Source organism: Dermochelys coriacea, chromosome 2, assembly GCF_009764565.3.
Source record: "Dermochelys coriacea isolate rDerCor1 chromosome 2, rDerCor1.pri.v4, whole genome shotgun sequence".
NCBI lineage: Eukaryota > Metazoa > Chordata > Testudines > Dermochelyidae > Dermochelys > Dermochelys coriacea.
The window spans coordinates 180,730,528-180,748,413 of record NC_050069.1 but is presented as its reverse complement, the minus strand read 5'-3'; the positions used below and the strand labels follow the sequence as shown (position 1 = coordinate 180,748,413).

Below are 17,886 nucleotides of genomic sequence, written 5' to 3'. Positions count from 1 at the left end.
CTAAAGTTGGTAGCAGTTTCCATGGTAGTGGGGCAGCAGGTCCTCATTTTCTCTATTTAATTTTCAAGATTTTAAAGCTTTTTCTGTTAGTGATCTTGTCTGATGATTGATGTGTCTTGTTCTTCAATTTAATAGGTGATGTAACACCCCTGACAACTCTAATAAGCAAGTTTCGTTTAAATGATATGTGGATTACTTCACAAGTTTGTCAGGAAGAACAGCATCCTTAGTCTGACAAACCCCGTCAATAAAGCTTACTTTTAAGCAGTATGCTTTACCATAGTAGGGGCCCAATTGTATTTATAGCATGACTTACTGCCTATGGAATTTACAAAACCATGTTACAACTATGGCTTGTAGTCTTGCAGCTCCTTAATGTGGTTGAGTGTGTGGTGCTTAAACACATGCCTTGTAGACAGTTTGTTACTCTTTAGCTAATGGCCTAAATCAGAAAGATTCATCTCTCATTGATTTGGACCCCTCTTGGCTCCTCAGTCTGGTTCTATATGTGTATGTAAATGTTTTCAACTCCTGAGGACTCCCTTCAAGGTGTGTTTTGACTCACTTAGGCAGTTTACCATTAAAAGACTAATTTATTGTCAAAGCACAAATTTCCTCTTAAAATTCTGGGTCAAACACTGGATCTCTTGGGCTTTCTATGCCAGTTCACATGCATAGATATAGCATCTCCCTGTTAGCAGAAGACAGTGCACTGGCCAGCTTTGCCATAATGAATCATGTACTCTTCCTCCCTGCTGGGTGGAAGAGATTATACTCTATTTTACAGCCTGAAAGATGACTTGGATAGGGAACTTCTCCATACCTTGCTGTCTAAGGAGCTTTGGGATTGCTTCCCAAATTTCCTTGTATCAAGTCTTCCAGGTTGTATCATTGCCTCTTTCTAAAAACTGTGGGCAAGGCAGCTATGGTAATAGGTAACATTATTAACAGCATGTAATTTTTTTTTGTTGAGTCACTGTTCTTCCTATTGGCCTATACACAAGATCTTGTGTATACCATGGCAAGAACCCCTACATTCGGTGGCATAGTTAACTTATCTTATCTCAGTCTTTCATTCCCAACCAGAACTATGGCTCCTATAACATTAAAATTTGTCAATGATTACTTTAAACCATAGGTCGTCTTAGGTTGGCCTTTCTAAGAAAACATCTCCATAGTTGTTTCAGTAGCCCAGCTCAGAACCTTCTTCCCCATGTGCCAAGGGAAATCCCTTAAGTGGCTCAGCTTGTGAGCCCTAACCTTGTTCTCCTGGCTCCCTAGCTGCAAGCCTAGACTACAGCTCTCCCTCTGTGGAACAGTGCAGGGATCATACAATATAATACAACTAACTTTCCTTATACCAAATCCTGTGGCTATAGAATCATGCTGTACGCTAAAATGAATGGTGCAGTTTACATCTCAATGCTACTGTTTCAGGCTTTCAATAGATTTGGGCAACCATCACTGCATCAGCTTTGGTTCATACTTCCAAAGCTATCTTTGTGACTAATGAGTAGGTTTGGAAGGATTTTATTTTTTTGTTTATAAATGTCAATTTCACAGTATACACACACAAACCAACAATTTTTTTCCATAGATGATGGTGACTGAAATTTACATATAGGTAAAGTAAGAAAAGTGCTTCTTGAGAACGTAGTTTGATTTAAGGATATTTATTTTGTATATTTTGACATGTGATGTTGACAATTGTAATTCAATAATTGTCTGACTCTCTCCTCCCCCCCACACCCATTATATCATTCAACTCTGAAAATTTAAATAGATGCTGGAGCATAGTTCTGTAGCAAGTATTGAATTCTGCAGCCATGTAATACATGGCAGGGTAGGGCTTGCTTATTCCACTGTAATATCTGCAGTCTCCCATTCCAGATATGTCTGTTTCAACTTTTGGGTGAAGTGAACCCTGTTTGTGTATGGGTGGAAAATCTGTTCTGGGTGCACATCATGGGATACCTTTTGGCAAACAGTGCTATGTAGAATTAGAAATCCTGTTTGCTATAACCTGACTTTTCCACTAACTTTCAGCATCCTATGGGCCGGATAAACTTGGCAAACTGCACTAATCGTCGGATTGAACCAGCCAACAGAGAGTTCTGTGCCCGACCCAACACTTTTGAGCTAATCACTGTCCGACCTCAGAGGGAAGATGATAGAGAGACTCTGGTCAGCCAATGTAAAGACACTCTCTGTGTTACCAAGTAAGTGAATAAATATGAGCTGTAACCTTTCTGCAGCGTATTAGGATTGATATTAACAGGCTATGATGCTGTTGATCTTCAGAATTTGAATAGGATCATTATCCACTGCCATGTTAAGACACTGAGTGGGTTAATCTTGAGCCATTTTGTTTAGTTCTGTTTCGCTGTTCTGCTCACATCCAGACTTGTGAGAATGAGGAACCGCAGCTCTCATTTTGAGAGCAGTATTAGTGTCCTGACAGCACTTTGTGTGGCGAGCAAGTGTGTTTTTTTTGTTGTTTGTTGTTTTTTCCCTCCATTTTTTTTTTGAGCTCTGAGTCTTGATTGGTTGGAGGACTAACAGGACATTTTCGGAAGGGTGGTTGGCCTTAGTGACTTGGATGGAGAGAGAAGGATGACGCAACAGATCTTATTAATTTTTTTTTTTTTTAAAGGAACTGGTTATCTGCTGATACTAAAGAAGAGCGTAACCTTTGGATGCAAAAACTCAACCAAGTTCTTGTTGACCTTCGTATGTGGCAGCCTGATGCATGCTATAAACCTATTGGAAAGCCTTGAAACTAAAAGGAAAATTGCCATGAGATTTTATGTACAAGAAAACAAACAGAAATTATATTATAATCCTTTTATATGTAGGATTGTCTAAGGTCCTCTGGGTTACTTATTATACTTTATGCTTTAAATCTGGAAGAGCATGTGCCATTCATTATACAGGACTATATTATGCAGTATTTGTATTTCTCTTAGAATTTTAACTGATCTTTTTTTTCCTAACATTTATGAGTGTGACAGGAAGCAATTAAGTTCTTTGAATGTGCTAAATATAAACCTCCACTTCTTGGAAATCTATACAGCTTAGTATGTTCTCTTAAAATATCAGTTTATTCTGAAACAGCTAAATCAGGACTTAGGTTTATCACAGGAAATCAGAAATTTCTTGTAAAACACAAGTGTACTAGTTAACTGTATTTTCCTTAAGGGAACAGTGACTCCTCAGAGTACACGCAGTTTACTAGGTAGAGTGCTGAAGCAGGAAGGAACTTCAATGCTTTGAAGTTTTTAGTAGTTTTTCCTTAGGCATAAAAGTTGCCAGTTTTGTGCACTTTACAGCACGCAGTATAAACTTTCACTTGTGGAAACTACTTGTGAGCAGAACAAAAAATGTACAGATACATCCATAACTATTTGTTTCTTACATTCTTAATCTTGTCTGCCATTTCTTATACAAACCAGTTTATGGACAAGTGCATGGCACACACTATGTGGTTTACAGGAGTTGAATTATGTATGCAGTATGTTGCACATTTTCATAGAAATAAAATGTCTTGAATATTTTACTAGGGTTTTTATAAATTTAGTTTCAAACTGCCCAAATGTGTGGTTCTGGAATCTCATGATTTGTACAGACTATAATTCTCACTATTCCGCATTTGAGCACCAGGAAAATATATTGTAAAATTGTTTTTTAATAAAACTCAACAAAGCTGCTATATACCAACTAATAGTTTTCTGGCCATAAGTAATAGCATAGAGTTTGCTGTAGGTGCAGGTAAAACTCTCTGTACTTCAGGCCATCAGTAAAATGGCAGAACTACTCAGTTAAAGTCCAAATATGCAATGTTCACAAGCTTTCCACTGGGCTTAGTGTAAAGTACTATAGCACTACTGCGAGTGCAGTAGTGTACTTTTAAATCGCTATAAACTGTTAAATTTTACACTTGAAACACTAAATTCTGTCACCCATACCTTTCATCCTGTCATTTTGTACTATCGCTCTTGAATCTAGTTTTTTTGTGTCTTTAAATATTTCAGAATGATGTATTAAGATTTATTTTATTCCCTTTATGTAAAGAATAAAAACACTGAGTAAGCTTCTCAGAAATGGGTCGTCTGCAGTAATAGAAGTAAACTTTGGATTGGTGGGGGAGAAGAGAACATTTCAGGGCTTCTAGTCCATATACAGATGGTGGATTGGGTTGTGCTCAGTGGTGGGGAAGACTGACTTGTATATAGAAAACAAGATGCATTGTTGATGTCTGGTCCATACCATACTAAGTCTGTAGTGATCTGACAATTGTCTGGTCTGTTTGTTAGGTACATTCACTCCAGTTCAGAGGTCAAGTAATCATGCTACAGACCTCTACCCTCCTGGCAATTTAATCAGAGCCCAAGTGTTGGGTATGGAGACTAGCAGTGGTCCATCCTGGTCAGGACTGAAGCAAGTTGGCAGGGCAGCATGAAGCTTGAACTTCCAGTGTCTAAAGTCCTCTATCCAGATAGAGCATAGTCTCCAAGTTTATGCACCTATCTTCTTTCACAAGTGAACAGCTTCCAGGAAAATTGCAAAGAAAGACTCTTGGCCACCAGTGATGGACACACTCAAAACCATAAGCAATGCTCAAAGCAGCGTCAAGAGAGACCTCCCAAGCTGAGGGTAATGGAGCTGATGACACATGAAATGTAGGTACTTCAGAATTCAATGCAAGTTACAGAAAACTGCCCCCCCCCTGCTTTTTTTTATCAGGCCTATCTGTGAATTTAAATTTTATTGAAATAAACTTTGGACTCTATTTTGAACTACTGACCACTTCATTTGCATGCTGTTCACAATCAATCCCTTTTTGAACTGCAAGTAGTCCAAACACTTGAGCAGCTTAAAAGCCTTCTATTGCCAACATAATTCCTGCACAGTGATGGGTATATTTGATACCTTGCAACTCTAAAACTAGAAATGGGATCTCTGTCCCAACAGAAAGCCAGGGACTCCCATCCTTCCATAGCTAGCTTCCAGCCCTAATAAAACAGCAAGAGATTGGATCCAAAATTTTGTGTGTATGGAAGTGTTTTTAAAACTTTGGAAAACTGATATCTATAGAGTAGGTCTTACTGTACAAAGGAAGCTTAGCTTTATTGGTGGAAGGAGAAAAATAGTGCATTTCTAAATTTTAGTCTGTAAATACATGGTGCACTCAGATCCCATGACAGGCTGATGTGAGAAATGTCGTCTTAGGCAGGAGATCCAAACTCTAACTCACTCAAGGGTATTGGTCAATCAACCTGGGTGATAAAATACTTATTCTCGTAACACACAGTTTTGCCTTTCTACTCGCATTAATTTATTTTAGTATTAAAGCTGACCTGGATGATGGGTTTTAAATACAATCCAGGGGGCAACTGAGTCATGTAGGCTTACAGTGAGCAGAAACATGTTTCATTAGTTTATCAGTGAACAGTTTAAATTTTCAGTGGTTATATTTCAGTGACTTTTCTCTTTAATCCTCTTAAATGTGAACTATAAAAGCTATTTGAGGGGCTTGAAAGCAACTAATTTTTTTAAAAAAGGAATTATTGTATTTTAACTAAATTTGTTCCCATGTGCTTTGAATCGGGGCTGCTGACTGTAGCACCTCCAGTGAGTGTGACAAGAGGACCGGGGAAAAAAGTGGTTTAAATGGGAATGGATATTTTAATTTTATTAGTCTATTTAAGTGTTTGAATTATAAGCCTTTGTAAATCACCAGACAGGAAAGAGATAATTAGAGTGAAATGCTGGCTTCCAATAGAAGGTGTTAAGTCATGTCCCACAGGAAACGCATCTTGACTCCAAACAAACTATTCTCGAACATCAGAGGACAAAAGTGTTTTTGATTGCTTTTTTCCCCACCAGCTAAGTTTGCAACTCAAAGCAGGGGTAGGGGAGCAATAAAAATAAAAGCCCTGACATGAAGGAACTGTAGCTGGCTGTTGCTTGAGGGCAAGGTTTTCTAGGTATAAGCAAGAGAGCCCCAGTCTTTAGCCTGGATTAGACTTAAAGGACATGTGTATATAGCTCAGATGGGTGGCATGTGACTCCTGCACTTGGGGAGGCTGGGCTGGAGTGCTGGAGGCTCCCTATCAGTGCCTGGACCATGGTCCTACTCCCTGTTCAGCCTCCTGCCCTGGAGGTTTCACCCCAGGCCCCATTCCTGCTTGCCCCCTACCCCCTGAGGCTTGCCCATTGCTCATGCCCCTCCCCCAAGGTGCCCTGCCTGCCACCTGAACCTCTTCACCTCCTCCCTGCGGGGCTGTCCTGCCCCTTCCTCTCCACCCCCATCCCCTTACAGTCCTGTTTCTCCCCTCCTCCCTGGCCTTTCAAGGAGTAAAAAGGCATGAGGGGAGGGAGGGGAAGAGGTAGGAGGGGCAGGAAGAGGTGCAGTGTGAGTGGGGCCATGGGGAAGAGCAGGAGGTGGGAGCAGGGCCTTGGGGAATGTAGTGTGGGTAAGGCCAAAGGGAGGTGTGCTGCATCCTGTTTGGGGAGGACTATTGGCCTCCTCTGGCCTATTATACCCACGATTGCTTGTTAAAGAAGCTTCTATTCCCTTTAGAAACATAAAACTGACACATTTGTGTGTATGTCAGTGGTTCTTGGCCTGTGGGCTGCATGCAGCCCAATTGGAGCGCTGCTGGGGTCCAGCTGTGTGCTCAAAAGTTTCCCACTCTGGTCTGGTCGGGGGTGGGAGACAGCACCACATGGCCATAGGCAGATTAAAGTTTTGTGGGGCCCTGGGCCAGAGCAAGGGGGGGCTCCACACCCCTTCTGCCTACTGCCCTGCCCATAGCCATACCCATTCTGCCCGTTCTCCTGTGGCCCCTGCCCCTGTTCCACTCATGGTCCTCCCCCATTTGCACCCCCCCCACTGTGGCCCGAGACCAGAGAAGTTCTGCTCCCTACCACCATCACCCCCGCCGCCATGGTCCCAGGGCCGTAGCAAGGGTGAGAGCCACTGCCCTGAGGCTGGGAGACGGCTCCTCCCGTCCCAGGGCTGCAGCTGCAGTTTGGGCACTGGGCTTCCCCCGGCACTCCTGCCGGGGAGCAGGGCAGGGCTAACGTTTTTCCAGGCATGGGCCCCATTAGCTAATCCACCAATGCACGCAGTCCTGCTGGAGCTTTCCTTCCAGCAGCGAAGACGAAGCAGCCCCCTGTGGCAGGGGAAGAGCTCAGCAGTCCAATGTAAGGTGCCCTGCTGGGTAAGTGGGTCCTGAGGGCGCCTTGCCTGGGCAAGCCCTGCTCCTGCGCCAACCTGGCTGATCGCATCTCTTCCGAGGGGCCACTGTGATCCCCAGCAGACACAGTCACCTCCCAGTGGGGCGTGGGAGAGTGGGTTTGGAGGGGGAGCTGTGGGCAGTGAGGGGGTAGGGGGCACTGGGTGGTTTGTGTTGGAGCTTGGCCATGGGTGGGGTGGTTTGTGCAGGGCGCTGTGCAGTTGGGGGTCTGTAGAGGTGGCACTGGGCATAGGGAATCGGGATGGGGGTGTTGTGCAGGAGGTCAGTGTGGTACGTGGCGTGGGCCTGCCCCTGAGAGAAAGGGGCATGCTAGCAGCACAGGGCTGGGTGGGCCAGTGTGTGTCTGCTGCTGGTCTCAACCTGCAGTCCACACTGGTAAATAGGTTGCAAACCACTGTGTATGTTTAACCTTGTAAAAAACTTCCCTTCTCCTAATTAATTCAAGGATTGGCTACAAGAGTTTAAGATGCAATTGACCTGGGGTAAGTGACTGGTCCTTTAGGACTGGGAATAATGTTGTTTTTTTTTCTTTTGGTGTAAGGGACCATCCATCATAAAGGCGGGCTTGCCTAGGTAATAAGCTAGATAAGGGGCCTGTCTGTGACTGATGTATTAGTGTCTGATGAGTTTACCCTACATACTTGGTTTGCTGAAATCTAAGGCTAGAACCCACAGCCAATTTGGGGTTTGTGGCCTGCCAGCTTGACGGCTCAGTTAATAGCAGCAGACACAGTAGTTACAACTCACCCCCAGCTTACCTGCAGTACTGAGCAGCCTCACTTCACGCTGACTTCAATATGAGTTAAGTGCACTCGGAAGCTTGCAGGCTTAGGCCATATTGCCTACTATTTGTATTGCGGTAGCATCTGGAAGCCTCCATGATGAACTAGGACTCCATTGTGCTAAGCACTGTACAAAACAGAGAACAAAGACAGTCCCTGCCCCAGAGTGCTTACAATCTGATCACAGGCTGTATTCTTTAATGCTTTAACTATATTATGTGGACCTAAGTATGCTTGTTTAACAGATTTTTCCTACTGGCTAGCACCGCTCATGTATAGATTGGTATAAGGAATGGAATAAGGGGCATGAACTCTTCTTCATTAGGGCTAAAAGTTTATGCAAAGTCTAACTTTGTAACTGTTTTTGTTTGCTACATTTACCTGCTTGCCGTGATGTCACTGCTACCAATGGATCCAACCCTCTATCACTTGTATATAGAGTCCTAACCTGAACTGACCCCTTCTTAGCTTCAAAAGCTTCATGTGAGTAAAGGCTGCAGGCTGGCCCCAGTATTTTTGTGTGACTTTGACAACTCACAAATAGTGTAAATAATACTACTTTTTTAAAGAGTTTAACTATATCTTTTTTCCAGATGCATAAAGGGTTGTCAAGATGGACCCTACATACTATCAATGGGGGCAGGGGAAACACCTCTGCTCAATCAGATTGACTTAGCGCTGCCAAGCAAATCAAAATTCTGTTTCATAGTCATCCATGGCACATTTTTAATAAGCAAATAGCAGTTTTAATAAAAGATCGACACAGCCATACAAACCATTATATACAATTTATGGCAACATCAATGAATGGTTAATCCGATCAAACAAAAACTCAAAGTCATCCACAGGGAGATCACCAAAGAAATCCTGAGGTAGGCTTCTTCAATTTACTAGAGGCAGAGAAAGCCCTGTTGTAGATTGAGGTGGTTAAATAGTCCTGTTGGTAAACATCCATTGATTCATTTTCATGACTCTGTACATAACCATAGCTAAAGCCTAGGTTACTCATGTATGTAGCTTTGCAGATGAGGTGCAACACTTTTTGGAAAGATGGCTCTTATGTCATCTGGCCAAAAGAGGCTGGCTTTGTTTCTTTTCTTTGCAGCCTGGAAGACACTAGTAAGAATAGATAGTGCTGCATGGCTCAGGCAATGTTGAACTCAGTGTCCCCCTTGATCTTTGAAAATACCTTCAATCTGTTTATTGAAGGGATTCTCCTTTCCAAGCACATGGGGCCATTCGCTTAGTGCCTTCTGCCAGATAATGCGTGCCCCCAGGGCTGAAGTAATCTGCAAACAGTTTACATAAATACTGTCAGTTTCTTATTGTTTTTATATGTATTATCATAGTGCCTAGGAGCATTCAGCATGGAGCAGTACTTCATTGTGCAAGGTGCTGTACAAACACAGAACAAAAAGACAGTCCCTGCCCCCAAGAGCATTCACTCTGATGGGCAGAATCCTGCTTTCCTTACACCTGCAGGTCAGTTCCACTTATACAGTGAGCAGGTGCAATATTTTCTTTTTGTGAGGAAGTAAAGCAAATCTGGAATAGAAGAGAAGAGATGGTACTACTGGGGCAAGGTCATTCAGTCCAACTCCTAGGCACAGCAAGGAGCTGGGCGGAAGTGGTGTTCCTGGTATGAGATCTAAGATGCAATTGACCTGAGGAAAGTGACTGGTCCTTGTAATTGGAAGCAGGTTTAGCTGGTAGCCTTTATTTTTGCAGGTTTTTCTAATCTTAGATTAAACAAGCACTTGAATGAAACTGTCTTGTTCAAGCCACTCATCAGAGAAGGAAAGTAATCTAGGCTGCTTGTACCTGTAGACAGCTCTATGCAGCAGCTACTTAAAATTCATTTTTAGATGTGCTTTCAGATTATTATGAGGTATGAAAAAATGGGTAAATTGGCTGCAAGTCTCAAGCAGAGAACCTCAGAAGTATAGGACTGGAAGGGACCTCACTAGGTCATCTAGTCCACTCTGCTGCATTCAAGGCAGCATATTCTGTTGCAGGCTACAGCCTCGTATAGCTGCTGCCTTCTCAGTGAGCTGCTATTTCAAACAAACAAACTGGGCCTGATTTTTCAGAGGTAGTGAACACTCTTAGAGGAGCTTTCAAAAGCACCTTCAGGATTTAAAGCAAAAATCTGTTGAAAGTCAAAGGACTTTTTGTGCCTGAATCAGTCAGGTGCTTTTGCAAATCCCTTTTACCCCCCTTGAAGTCAATGGGAACCGCAGGTGCTCAGCTCCTCTGAAAATGAGATCAAACCAGCAAGTGCTACTTCAGGAGTGGTGCTGGTTGATTGCCAGTCCCTTTGCATGAAGACTGCATTGATTAGTTACATATGTCTTAATTAGTCCCTTCATTAGCAGAGTGACTGTCTTCCCAAAGTGGCTGCTTAAACACTGTAGAAGGGCAAGAGGGTGATTTGATAAACAATACAACTTCAGTGCAAAAAAACACTTTTTTTTTTTAAAGTAGCTCTATTTCAGTCTGACTCTTCTGTAACAAAAGTTCTTTCATATGCAGTTAATGCTTTTTTTTTTAAAACCATAATTTCTGATCTACAATTCTACCTCTTCATTTTGATTATACGGTTGCTTTACTTTCATCTCAGAAGATCCACTGTTGCATTGATTATAATTACAAGACTAAAATAGGACTAACAAAGCCATTACATTAAAGATGATGGTGAGATGATGGGACCAAATTGCTTGTCCAACACAGATGTTTCAGAGTAGGCTCAAAATCCCAATGCTTTGGAGATTTTTGTTTTAAAGGATTTTTTTTTTAAATTCTGTATCTGTGAAAGGCACTTTTAATGATGGCCCAGAAGACTGAAGTCCATTTCTTCACAGAACAGGTGAACAGAGGCTAGCATGAGTGTTTCTATTTTGCTTTGCCTGATGTTTGGGAGAATCTCTACAATTTATGGATTCTGTGAGAAACTGAACTCTGTGTACATTGTTTTACAAGCTGCAAACTTCATTTTAACTGCAAAGGCTAGTTATCTCCGCGGTGGACTGAAATTCTGAGAGGTACAGGGTTGACAACACAGGGTCATTAACCCAGGCTGGTCCTCTGTTCTACATCCACCATCCTGGGCAACAGGTTGGCTCCCACTGAGGATACTGATTTATCAGGAAGAAAAGGAGTACTTGTGGCACCTTAGAGACGCAATGCATCCGATGAAGTGAGCTGTAGCTCACGAAAGCTTATGCTCAAATAAATTTGTTAGTCTCTAAGGTGCCACAAGTCCTCCTTTTCTTTTTGTGAATACAGACTAACACGGCTGCTACTCTGAAACCTGATTTATCAGGGGAAAGGACACTTGGCACCTGCTAGTGGCTTGTGATCACCTGTCAAGGCTGCTCCTTGAGTCACCTACCCATGAGATTGAAAGAGCCCTGGGAAGGTTGGGCAGGAGAGGAGAAGGGGATGGAGCAGATGAGGTCACAGGAGACAAGCTGGGAAAAGAAGGCTCAGTTGTTCAGAACACAAATGATGGCTCCCCTGACTCCAGCGCAATGAATGGTCTGGGGTGGTGAGGAAACTGAGACAGGGCAATGAGGGTAGGTTATTTTTGTGTGAATCTGTTGGTGTCTTGTGCTATTAAAGGGAGAGCAATAATGTGTTAAACTCAGGGTTCTCAAACTGGGGGTTGCGAGGTTAATACATGGGGGTCGTGAGCTGTCAGCCTCCAGCCCAAGCCCTGCTTTACCTCCATCATTTATAATGCTGTTATAAATTAAAAACACTTTTAAAAATATATTTAAGGGGGGGAGGGTGTCACACTCAGAGGCTTGCTATGTGAAAGGGGTCACCAGTTTGAGAACCATTGTGTTAAACATAGGCCACATAGAGACTTTGCACAGGAGTCTACCTTATCAGAGGCCCCTGGAGCTGGTAAAACCAGAAGGTTCACAACTGCAGGTGGAGTTTTGGGAGAGGTTATGTTTAAGCTGTCGAGGTAGGTAGTAATCTGAGGGCTGTGACCTGGTGCCAGATTGGGCAGTGGGCCTTGTGGTCTAAGCTCCCAGCAGGGTATGTCAGATAGAAGATCTACACCCCATGAGTGTGCCTAGGGAACCCATGGCAGTGACTGGACTTTGTTCAATCTCAAGAAGCTTAAAACATATGGGATCTGGTGTCTGAGGCCTGGTCTACACTGGTGGGAATCTATCTAAGTTACGCAACTTCAGCTACATGAATAACATAGTTGAAGTTGACGTACTTAGACCTACTCACCGCGGTGTCTTCACTGCGGTGAGTCGACTGCTGCCGCTCCCCCATCGACTCCACCTGCACCTCTAGCGGTGGTGGAGTACAGGAGTCGACGGGAGAGCGCTGGGGGGTCGATTTATCGTGTCTAGACTAGACGTGATAAATCAACCCCCCCTGGACCGATTGCTGCCTGCTGATCCGGCGGGTAGTATAGACATACCCTAAGTCCCCTCACAGCAGTCTAGTGAGTGGCCAAGATGTGGCACTCAACTGATCTGACACTGTGGTACCAATGAGCTTCAACTCTGACCAAAAAGGCCGCTTTGGGGATGAGAATCTCAGCACTGGATCATTTTTGGTTTTCTTCAAAGCCAACAAGAGTACCAATTCTAGCAGCAGGTTGTGGACATTTGTTTGTACCTAAATCAAATGGCTAAGAAGATCACCAACTGCATTTTGCATGTGCTACTAAGTACCTGCCAGATGAGCAGAGACCCAGAAGGGTCAGATGTCAGCCAGGAACCTACAACTGCAGAAAAGTATACTATCTGATTTCAATGGGGAGCTATACCAATTTACACCAGTGGGGATCTGGCCGTGCATGGTTTTTTTGTTTTTTGTTTGGTCGAGCTGCTGAGAGCTGGGGCAGGGTACATTTCCCTTTAATTTTAATTACATAACTTGTCCACATGTCATTTTAGCTTTGTCTTTCTCATAAAAATGGATTTTGTCATGACTTAAGGGAGACTCTAATCACCCTAAAGCTGTGTTTTCCTGCCTGTACGTAATCATTAGAAATCCTCTAGAGCATCTCATACAGGCTCTGATTGTGACTCAGGGCTTAGAATTTTTTTTTTGTAGATTCATGAAACAAATAACGGTTTTGTTTTTATAGGAGCCTGTTGAAATGCATGGTCGTGTCATATGTACAAAGTAATCGGCTGCTTTTAAAACAACCATTGCCCTTAAAGCTACGTAGGCCTTGCAATGACTTTTAGTGGGATTTTTCTAGTAAAACAGATTCTGGGAGCTTAAAGGAAAATAATGGTATTTACTGTCTTTTTTAAAAAACTCTCAAAAAAAATTACAGTATAAATACAGCCTGATGTAACTTCCCTGAAGGAATGAATCACAAGACAACATTAAGGATGGGATTCTCAAAATCACTTAGCCTTGGCCTGACTGTGCCCACTGCAGTAGAGGCAGAGATAGGCCACAGCTGAGTGCTTTTCACAATCTCACCCTCTATAGTTCCCACTTCAACATTTGGAAAAATACATTGCAACTTAGGTAAAGTCTCTATAAGAGTGATTTACTTTCTTAATAGGTGGATCCCAAATGAAAAACTTGGGCACTTGAATTAGGGTGTGCATTTCCACACTTGCTTGAAAGTGGCACTTAAGCCCTTTCAGGGAGTGAAAATTCTGTACCTCAAAGTAGCACCCTGGAACCCCCATATTTACCCCTATGCTCTGATTATGCTATGTTTGGTACAATGCATGCCTTGTGAGGTATCATTTTAAAAGTCTTGATCTGTTGAACCTTAATATCCTGTTGGATTGTGCTGTTGTATCATTGTAAGTGAAGTTAGGAAGTACTGCTTTATGTGCTACTGAAATATGTTGCAAGGTTGGGAAATGCCCACAGTCAGCCTTTCAGTTGCAACAAAGGAGGACCCAGACATTGTTAATGGCCCATCAAGAAGAGTCCACTATCCCTGAGACTTCTCAGAGAAGGTAGATATTCCACGGGGCTGGGCAGACTAACCCACATCACAGCAAGGATCTTTCTAGCCTCTGGAAGAAGACATCATCACTTGGCCTCTCTCCCCCCATCTCAAAATCTGGAAGATAAAGACTTTGACTTAGGGAGATTGGTTCCAGGTTGGAAGGATGACAGTTTGGTTCAAGTCTTGCTTAGTCTAGGTTAGAGTTTAGATTGTGAATTTATTTTTATTTCCTAGGTAACCAACTCTGCTCTCGATGCCTGCTACTTATATAATCACTTACAATCTATCTTTCTGTAGTTAATAAATGTTTTGTTTTACCTAAAATGTGTTGAGCTGAGATTCCCCTAGCACTTCAATCAAAAACGAAGGCTGGTGCATGTCCACTTTCCTATGAAGAAGTGATGAACTTGTTAATAAGTTTGCACTGTCCAAGGGGTCCTTGAGCAGCGCAAGACGTTACGGTTCTGAGGTGGGACATTGGCTGAAGCCTCTCTATTTATGGCTTATGAATGGCTGGGAGATCATTCATGTAACTCAGTTTGGTGTGTCACTGTTTGTGGATGGCTGTGTAAGTGCAGTGCCTGTCAGAGGCTTTTAGCTTGATATTAGCACCACAGTGTGAGGGGCAGCCTAGGGTTTGGAGGGCTCAGTGGTCCCACAGTCCAGTTTGTATTCTGAGGACCCTGTCACACAGGTGTCTATGGCAGGAATCTGTGTGGCAGTAGCAGTGGCTGCAACTGGCTGTGTTTGTATCTTGCTCCTACCTCAGCAGCCCCTTCCCCTGCCCCTCAGTCCTCCCTCTGTCTCCCTTGCTGGCACCAACCCGATCTGTGCTTGGGAGGGGTTGAATCGCCACTGGGGTTCCGTGGACTCATCTCACCTTCCTGCTACCTCGGTCTGGGGATTGTTCCAGATCATCCTGCGGCTGGGGACCCAGCCAGCTCAGCATCAAGGCCCTGGCTCTCTGGAGCTGGCGCTCAACCTGCCAAGCGGGCAAGTGTACAGGAGTGGCTCAGATTCGGGGGGGGGGGGGAGAAGAGGCTGAACCCTCATTAGCCTTAGCTACCTGCTGCCTGTGCTAATCACATGGTTAACTGTTTGCAGTAATGATGCCTACATTTGAAAATTGAGCCCAGATTGTTTATGGGAAAGGATAGGTTGGCAGGAGAAGGATGACCATTTGGCTATCACTCAGAACTGAGAGCTAAGAAATCTGGGTGCTTCCCCCACCAGCTCTGCTTAAGCATTATCGTTAGAGCTAGTTGTAACACTTTTGCCTAAAGAGCTGATTTGTGCAAGGTGCTGTACAAAGCCAGGATTCCAGCTCCAAATATCGTCTAAGAAGACACGTGAGATATGGCAGAGCTGAAGGGGAGAGAGCCAGGTGTGTCTAAAAGATGATGATTATAAGGACATACAATATTGTGAGCCCCATTTCTGATCTGTGTCCTCTTTTTCCTTTGCATTGGATGGCCCCTGCGCACATCTACCAGACTGGGCTGTGCAGGCATCAGAGGTGGGAGAATGCAGAAATGTAGACACCTAGGGGATTTAGACACCTGCAAGGTTAGGTCACAGTTGAGTTGGGGTTTGATAATTTAAATAGGCACCTTAACCATGAGATCTTCAGTGATCTAAAAATCAAAACAGAGTCCTACAAAAAGTGGATACTAGGTCAAATTACTAAGGATGAATATAAACAAATAACACAAGTCTGTAGGGACAAAATGAGCTCAAACTAGCCAGAGCCATAAAGGGTAACAAGAAAACATTCTACAAATATATTAGGAGCAAGACCAAGACTTCCCCTCTCCGGCCCCTCCGTCCTGATGCCTCTCTACCTCCCTGCCCCCGACAGGCCCCCCGGCACTCCCACCCCCTATTCAACCCCCCCTGCTCTTTGTCCCCGGACCACCTCTGCCCCATCCAACCGCTCCCTGTCCCAGAACTGGCCCTCAGAACTGCCTGCCCCTGATCCAACCCCCCCACTCCCTTACCGTGCCGCTCAGAGCGGCAGGACGGGCAGCCATGCCACAGTGCTTCCCAGCAGGAGCAGTGGACCAGAGTGCTGGCAGCACAGCAAGCTGAGGCTGTGCGGGTGGGGGGAACAGCAGGGGAAAGGCTGGGGGCTAGCCTCCTGGGCCAGGAGCTCAAGGGCTGGGCAAGACAGTCCCGTGGGCTGGATGTGGCCTGCGGGTTGTAGTTTGCCCACCTCTGTTCTAGATAATTAGTCCTGCTACACGTGCAGGAGACTGGACTAAATGGCCTCTCTAGGTCCCTTCCAGTTCTATGAAAGCGGATCAGGCCCCTGGAAAATAAGAGAAAAAGAGACTGCGAAGCCCTCCTCATCATGCTAACAGCATGAGCACTAGACTTTAAGAGCTGCAAAAGGCTAATGGTAGAGGTGAGAGAAATAATCCAAACAGAAGTCTAAACTCTGGCCAGATCCTGGTCCCCGTTAATAGCTACTTTCTAATGTCCCAGTAGCACAAAACCGATTTACAGCTGTCCCCTAAGTGGCCAGCTGACAACTCTCCTTGCAGATGAGAATCACCTAGTGGCATGCAGCTACTGTAGCTCACTCTGTCATCTTCACAGCATAGGGAGTGTGGGCAGGAGAAAAGGGGCCTGGAGCACTGATACACTCCGGCAATCCATGGATGCTACTATTGGCCCTTTGGCAGCCATTGAAGTTAGGGGTAACTTGGCGCAACCTCTGCTGAGCCTCAGGATAAGAAGGCATAAAGGTGATGTAATACCACTTTTGCTCTGCCCTGAAGCCCCAGGTTCTGCTCTTTGCACAGCTCAGTCAGATCCAAGGCTTTGGACTGTAATTTGTTATTTCAATGCTGTTGCCAACTAAAAAACAACAGGCCTATTAACCTCAAATAGTTCACCAAGCTTTGCAAATGTTTCATTCAAACAGTCCTGCCGTGAAAAATGAGCCCATTCCAAGCTTTCCCCACTACATTAGGCTCTGAGATGGTACTTTTTTGTGACAAGCTATTTGTACTGTTAGCCAAGCAAGAATGTCTGCTGCAAAGGACAGGTTTCAGAGTAGCAGCCGTGTTAGTCTGTATTCGCAAAAAGAAAAGGAGTACTTGTGGCACCTTAGAGACTAACAAATTTATTAGAGCATAAGCTTTCGTGAGCTACAGCTCACTTCATCGGATGCATCCGATGAAGTGAGCTGTAGCTCACGAAAGCTTATGCGCTAATAAATTTGTTAGTCTCTAAGGTGCCACAAGTACTCCTTTTCTTTTTGCTGCAAAGGAGACTCACTTCTAGCAGGAGTCTGTTTTAACTTGGAAAGAGAGATGCTTGTCTATTGCCTCAGCTGTCTATTACGGATATAAAAAATAGATGAGGCCTGTAATATCTAATACGACTTTAACACTCACAGCCCTCACTGCATGGCCAACAGCAACATTTGAGAATATTGGGCTGTATTACAACTAGGGATGGACTGGTGTTCAAATCTCCCACCCCCTGTAGGGTACTTCACATATATTCTGTGATTAACCAGGGCCACCATACTGAATGCCATCACAGTAGGCAGTAATGCCCTTGAAAGCAATACTCCTAGCAGTGGCTTTGCCATAGTGTCCCGTCAACTTTATCTGACACAGAAACACCACCATGGAAAATAACCCTCAATTCCTTCAGGCAGTGACCAAAATTCAACATGCTGCCACAACCAGTCTGGAGAATAGGTCAGACATTCCAATAGCTGATCTGCCTATGGTTCAAGGGTATGTGTTTCTAATATAGGAAGGAGTGCAAATGTTTCTAAATCCATCTCTAAAGTATGTGATGATTAATGGGACTATGGCTTGATTTTACCTAATTCCGTCTAATAAAATAATCACAATAATATTTTACATCT

General features: G+C 43.9%; 2 protein-coding genes across 10 annotated transcripts in view; one reads left to right on the top strand and one right to left on the bottom strand.

The window, feature by feature from the left end:
- ANLN (anillin actin binding protein) overlaps positions 1 to 3,685 on the top strand; it is a 44,767-nt gene extending 41,082 nt beyond the window's left edge. For all 5 annotated transcript variants that reach the window (XM_038390696.2, XM_043508741.1, XM_038390702.2 and 2 more), the window contains 2 exons: positions 2,047 to 2,219; positions 2,654 to 3,685. In XM_038390696.2, coding sequence (XP_038246624.1) covers positions 2,047 to 2,219; positions 2,654 to 2,777 — 297 coding nt within the window. In that variant the 3' untranslated portion in view covers positions 2,778 to 3,685. The remainder of the gene's footprint in view (positions 1 to 2,046; positions 2,220 to 2,653) is intronic.
- The window catches only part of AOAH (acyloxyacyl hydrolase), a 183,239-nt gene that overhangs the window by 43,373 nt on the left and 121,980 nt on the right, over positions 1 to 17,886 (bottom strand). For 4 of the 5 annotated variants that reach the window (XM_038390784.2, XM_043508743.1, XM_038390781.2 and 1 more), the window contains one exon: positions 8,746 to 9,333. The exons of the other annotated variant lie outside the window; for it this stretch is intronic. In XM_038390784.2, coding sequence (XP_038246712.1) covers positions 9,205 to 9,333 — 129 coding nt within the window. In that variant the 3' untranslated portion in view covers positions 8,746 to 9,204. Of the gene's footprint in view, positions 1 to 8,745; positions 9,334 to 17,886 lie in introns of those variants that run through there. 5 annotated transcript variants of the gene reach the window in all.